At 39.7% G+C, this 6,707-nt stretch overlaps 1 protein-coding gene across 6 annotated transcripts in view; it reads left to right on the top strand.

Moving 5' to 3' along the window:
* The window catches only part of qkia (QKI, KH domain containing, RNA binding a), a 73,879-nt gene extending 68,433 nt beyond the window's left edge, over positions 1-5,446 (top strand). For 3 of the 6 annotated variants that reach the window (XM_053435071.1, XM_053435075.1, XM_053435073.1), the window contains exons 7-8: positions 370-444; positions 562-1,251. In XM_053435071.1, the coding sequence (XP_053291046.1) occupies positions 370-444; positions 562-635 (149 nt within the window). In that variant the 3' untranslated portion in view covers positions 636-1,251. Of the gene's footprint in view, positions 1-369; positions 445-561; positions 1,252-1,722 lie in introns of those variants that run through there. The other 3 variants (XM_053435074.1, XM_053435077.1, XM_053435072.1) reach the window with 2 other exon arrangements.
* Positions 5,447-6,707: the final 1,261 nt, after the last annotated feature.

The following is a 6,707-nucleotide window of genomic DNA, read 5'->3' on the forward strand; positions in this document are numbered from 1 at the left end:
CACAGGAAGCATCCTAGGTTTTATTTTTCAGACAGACCAGGAGCCTGTAGCCTTTACCTGCCCTCTTTTCAAGGAGTCCTCTATATAACTCTGAGCACTGTGGAATTTTCCTACTTAAGTTATGCATTTTCAAATACCATGAAAAGGTGTATAATTGTTTCTACTGCAATTTTCTACAAGTAAGAAAGATATGCGTGGTGTGTGTGTATATGTACTATAATCTGTATTATGTTGCTATTCTGTGTATTGTTGTATTATCCAATAATTATAATTGCTAAAATGTGAATGTTGTTACTGTAAAATTTGACTGTTTTTTTCCCCCTCCTCAAAGTGAATGGTTTCTAACCTTGTGGACCTGTTACAATCTAGGTGCAATGGCTACTAAAGTGAGACGGCATGACACGCGGGTCCATCCTTACCAAAGGATTGTGACCGCTGACAGAGGTCAGTTTAGTCTATTAGCTACACTCTGCTATGACTGATGCATTTCAATGAATATTATGCCTATTATGCCTCAATGCCTTATTTGGGAATTTGTATATTGTCTATTTTTTTGGTTAGGTTTGTTTTCCTGTCCTCCCCAACCACCACCACCTTTCCCATCCCATACATCCACAAACCAGCTAAATGGTTGATTGTGGTATGCACATTTGTTTACATTTAATACTTAACATGTATAAACACTGTTTATGTCAGCGCTCAGGCAAAAGTGACGTTAGCAGCTTTTGTGGCTGTTTGCAGCAGCAGCTCATGCAACTGTGAGGCCATGACAGGTTGATCTTTGCAGGCAGTGTTGAAGGTGTATAATGACATTCCTCTGATGGGAGATAAGAGCCTAAAATGGGACAGGCTTGTTCCCATTCATCATTTATCTCCTTTGTTCATAAGGAGCAAAGGAAATAAGAAATCATTTCTATACTGTATCTAAGAGAGCAAGCAGGCAGAATAAAAATAAAAAATTAGCTATGCTGCTACCAGGCACCATTTCACCTTGAAGTTACATTTATTTTGGATTTTTATTTTTCTAATGGAAGACAGACACGCACAGACATGAGGTGAGGTAGCTTGCATTGTCCCCAGTGTATCTGCAAATATATTGAATAAAGCTAAAACACATTTTTTTATATTTCAGTTGTACACGAGGTACTGTCATTTTATATTTGAGCATTTTATATCAAATGTATTTATGGTTCTTGTGTATATTTATATTATATAAGAATATACTGCTAAATAAAGACAACGAATCGGAAAGCATCGATTCATCTATTCATTTGCACATTTAACACTAGACAGTTATCTTTCACATAACATCAGTTATTTTAAGTCTCCTTACCACTAATCACACTGTTTGTAACTTGCACTTCAACTTGCAATACACTAAAACACTAGACTCATGTTTTCTATGTTAGTTTGTCTGTTAAACTTCTCTTTGCTTCTGGTTTTTTGGGGTTTGGGGACAATTTGCGCTTAAATTAAACCGGCAAGCAATATGACTCAGGGTGGGGCCTTAGCAGCTGGGATCATGATGATACAGCGTCATGATTAGAATGAGATTAGATGGGTTCATCTCATATTGGCAGGGGAGTCAGGAGCAGGGGGCAACATGAGAGATTGCATTCATTTTATTGTTAAAATGATGTCATTCCAGTCTCTTCTTGCTGACACTAATATCCTTTCTATCTTTTTTTTCTGTTTGTTTTGTTTTTGTTTCTAACCACCTAGCCGCCACCGGCAACTAACACATGACCTTCTGACCTCTGAACTCTTCACCCAATGACGAGCCGCCCCAAGCCTGCCTGCTGATCAGTTAACTGGTAATTGCCTTTTGCTAGCCTCTCGGACGCAAGTGAGAGAGACAGAGAGAGAGAGAGGCGCCTGCCTGTACAGTTACCCTAACAAGTTCTGACAAAAAACAAACCAATAGAAACCAACGCAGAGTCTTCACAGAAACCCAACGAAACCCAACAAAGTTGTGTAATATTCATTTTTTCACTTGAGTTCAATTCCCATTCTTTCTCTTTCTTTTTCTTCATGAATCATATACTGGGTGGATGTGTTTGTGGTATTACTCATGAATCTGCACTGAATTATATAGCAATAAAGACCCCACCCCACCCTCACCACCCACTCCCCTGTAACTGCTCTGATTTGGTGACGTCACTTGTACGAGTCCAACTTCAATAACATTTGACACGAACCCTTTGGTTTCAGAGCGATGACATAATCCCTCTCAAATGTACATCTGTCCCTCCCCAAAACAATTTTAAATACCGAAGAGCCCCAACCTGATCCCACCCTGTTACACCACCCATCCGCCGTGGGAGAAAAAGAAATAGAAGGAAAGGGAACACACGCTCACATTAACTTGTTTAATTTCTGTCATTTTTACATGTTGAGATCTAAGATGTAATGATGAGCTGACACATTCTGGGTGTGCCCCCTCAAAACAGCTTCCTGTCTGTTTTTAAAAAGCATGGCTGAAATGATTGCAAAAGGAGCTTTTTATGATTTATGTGTTTTCTCCTCTGTCTTGTGTTTTATTTTTTTTATTTTGCTTTACGTTTTGAGCCATTTTCTCCACTTGATTTTGGTTTCTCTGTTGTTCACATTATGAGTTTTGCTTAAATCGACTAAGGCAGGTGGTTTTCTCTGGAAAATAAAATGCAATCTGATGTTCGAAGCAGGCTGCAAAAAGCTAAGAAATTATGAAGGGCAAGATGGGAAGGTCAAAATTGGGCTGATGGGTCCGTGTGTGTGATTTTTGTTTAATTTTTTAATTAATACTACAATGAAAGTAGGGTGTGCTGAGGCTTCGGGGGCAGTGCTTGGGGCAGAGCTCATTTGCTGCTGTCCGTTGCCACGCCCCCATCCACACTACATTCATTTTACAGTGCCTGATGTATTTAGACAAAATATCTCTTGAGTTAGCTGAGCTGTGATCAAAAAAAAAAAAAAAAAAAAGTATTAAGTGTGCATATTTAGCCAAAGGGTTTTCCAATGAATTATATATCTGCAATTATGCATCTGTCCGACAGGGCTCTCTTTGTGATTTTAGAGTTTAGGGTGTGAATTTGTGGTGCCTGCCTTCAGATGGAACAGACAGCCGGTCAGTTTAAAGATTTCTTTCGACCCATTGATGCTCCATTTCTTCTGAGTAGGTGAAAGATATTACGGCTTTTAACACTAATTCAACATGCTACTCAGTTGCAGTATGTTGGAAGGGGACAGGCACTAAGAGTTAAGTACATAAAAGCTTTTGTCAGGACTCTATAGTGAGTTGTTTCATCAGCCACATTGCCAAATGGGTGTTTGTTTTATCTCTAAACCTCAACATTTGGCCAATTTTATTAAACAGACTTTTTTAGTAGCGCCAGGTAAACATTTTCCATCAATAGGGACATTAGGTTGGCAGAATCTGAGACTCCCTATTATTTAGTGTAACTTTGAGTTGGTTTCTTTTCCCGGTGAAACTTTCATTTTTTCAACACATGCCAAACCACCCAAAAGCGCATCCACAATGTGTCACACCTCCCTGTGATCATAGTTTAAATCCTGAGCCCCATGATCTTGATTTTTCTTTTTTGTTTAACTCTCTCAAGAAAAAATAGGATGTGAAAGCCATGCCTGCCTGTTCAAATTGCTTTATACATACGTCTTATATATATATATATAAATATATATATATATAAATATATAAAAATGTAGATATCTGTCATTGCATATACAAATACAGAAGAGAACAAAAAATAGATAATTTTACAGGGTGCTGGAGAAGAGAAAATAACAGTTTAAATTCTATTTTTGGCAATTTTAGCTTTTGATACTTTACTTGCATTAACAAAATCAGAAAAATCTAATAAAAAGAAAAAACAGTATATGGAGAAAACAGAAATACAGAGTGGGTGAGGAAAGGAGGAGCTGTTACCTGGGCTATGATTGGAAAGGAGGATGAAGACCAAAACAGTCATAACCTTTGGGAAGTTGGATCAGTGCAAGACACGGAACGTTTTCAAAAAAGAGGATCAAATCAAAAGTGCCTTATCAACAGTGGTTTCTGTTTTCTGAGTGTTCCAGTTGTGTTCAATAATATCCAGCACCCGCCAAGTGGCGCAGAGAGGAATGGCTAGTGTTACATGCTCTGAATAGTCGAGCAGGGTAGCTGCCACCATATCGTGGTGTTACCGAAGTTATTCTATGCAAAAAGAATAGCAGTCGTTTTGACCAGCTAAAATATGTGCCATGGTTTTGTCTTCCTGAATATTTTTTTTTCCTTTACTTGACAGCCCTTTACTCTGCTGTATGAGCAGCCTTTGTTTAGATTTTAAATGATTATGAAATACTGTCTTGATTTATTTTGTTGTCGGAGACTGTGACTACCTTCCTAGAACAAATTGAACTGCCAATAGCAACGCGGTAGTCTGCCACAACATGTTTTGACCGTGAGCTGAGAAAAAATAGACACAAATCGTTCGAAAGCGGAAACAAAAGCTTGGAGGGGTCGTCCTCCGTTACGCACGTTTGTTTCAACAGCTGCAAACCGAAGGAATCCAGTCGATGTTCTGATGTCAATTTAACCTAGAGAAACAATCATGAGATTCACAGAGGACGAATATAAGAAAAACCCGGCTGGTTAATGAAAGGACTTTGTCTGTTTCCCAGCCGCAGTTTTCAGTTATTGAAACAAGTGACGGGTTATCACTGGAAGGTAAAACAAAACTCATCATATTAAATTGAGAGAATTGTTAGATCCCAATATTTCCTCCCCCCCCGGCAGTTTGTTTTTCTATTCATAGCTCTTTCATCATGCTGTTACACCGAAAGGTCAATGAAATATATTTTTTTCTCTTTTTTCAGTGTTATTTTAAATTGAAATGCAATATTAAAAGAAAGTGGAGCAAGTGATGGCTATTCAGCATTTGACAGTATTAAGAAAATTCCCTCTGCAATGTTACAACTTGCTGTGTCATTGTGAAAGGCTGGATTAGTCCATCAGGTGAAAGGTGAACTCTATACCTACCGTATTCTCTCTGGCCTGCCTACTACATGTATGATAATGTAATTAACAGCCATTGTTACAGGTTTATAATGTATTTTTCTAATCTCATTTTATATGTATATTAATCATGTTTCTGAGTGCTTTTTTTTTTTATGAAACACACTGCTTCTTTTCTCCCCCTCTCCTAAACGTCCCTCCTCCTCCCCCTCTTCTCTTTCCTCATCTTGGAAACTGTCTCTCGTGGGGAGTGTTGCCTTTTTCCCTGTTATATTTTGTTTTTGTTTTCTTGCCAATTCCCAGCTTGTTTAACTCATTAGCTACTTTATTAGTTTTTTCTTGTCATAAGTATTTTTACATGCTTGCATTTAGTTTTCATGGTGTATGCTGTTATTTTTTTCTTATTAACCTCTTGGCATTTATTTTAATAAAACATTCTTAGTAAGAATTTTACTAACTTGCTGATATTTTGTCTTGTGTTTTTAACCAGTTTCATGAATGTATTACCTTGGTCTGGTTCACGGACTAACACGATTAAAACTGGTGTCTGGCCACCACTTACACTGACTGATGACCTGCACACTACACAAACACACACCAGTCATCTGTGCACATACAACCACTCCACGCACAACCTAACTGGAAACTGCACGAGTTGATACGCGTCCTCACTGCCGCTCACGCACTCTCACCTCCGTGCTGGAGAAATCTGCTGACACTCTTCACACTCGCCCTCCGCTCCGTCTCAACACCGCTGCTGTGTCCCCGTTGTCCCTGTTAGAGACAACTCTCTCTCTCTCGTAAGTCGTCCCTCTCCCTCTGTGTCACTGACCTCGCCAGGCAGGAAGCGTAGCGGTGTCCGGCGGGATGAGGGGGGGGGGGGGGTAAAACTGCATGTTACTCAAGGTCACTGGTTAACTCCAGGGTCAGCTGTCCCCTCTTGAACAGAGATTAAAGGGGGGTTGGTAATATTTAAAACAACAAAACTAATCTCAAGATAAAACTCAATTTTTCCTCTTTCTCCGAGCGTTGGTTAGTTCTAATCTGTGTGACCCCCCCCCCCAGCCTCCCACTGCATGTGAATCATCTCAAAAGGATTAATTTGACTGTGAATATGTAGAGCAGAACATCTCATCAGCGCACAGTGTAGACGTATTTACGACAGACACAGGGACCCGTGTGTAGATGACAGTAAGTGTGATCGTCTAAAGCCGTCCCCTGTCTTTTTCTCTCTCTTTTTTTTTCTTTCTGTTTTCCTCCCCATTGCCTCCATGGCTTGTCATGCTGGATAGCGGCATTACAGTTATCACCAGCTGTTGTCTGTCTGGTGAACATTCAGCTTATTGATATAACGGCTAATACTGGGCCATTTGGGAGCGTCCATAATGCTTAGACACACACCAGTACCACAGTGCCAATATGAAGTACTCTGGGATCAAAACGACCTTACTATTCCTTCCAGTGTAAAATGCTGATATGGCTTCCAGCTAGCCAGTATTTATTGTTTTTGTTTTCCGTTGGTCTGAATCACTGCCAGTGTGTGTTGTTCTACTGCTGTGTCGGTGCACTCACCCCCGGGTTCATTCAGCGCTCTTCCCTCTCCTCGGCTTTCTCTCCTTCTCACCACTAATTCAAGGTATTGACACTGACACACAGGCAAAAGATTAACTTCATTAATCCTGATTATTACTTTAACCCACTGGGTGATGCCTCC

This window comes from Pleuronectes platessa, chromosome 11 (genome assembly GCF_947347685.1).
Source record: "Pleuronectes platessa chromosome 11, fPlePla1.1, whole genome shotgun sequence".
Lineage (NCBI taxonomy): Eukaryota > Metazoa > Chordata > Actinopteri > Pleuronectiformes > Pleuronectidae > Pleuronectes > Pleuronectes platessa.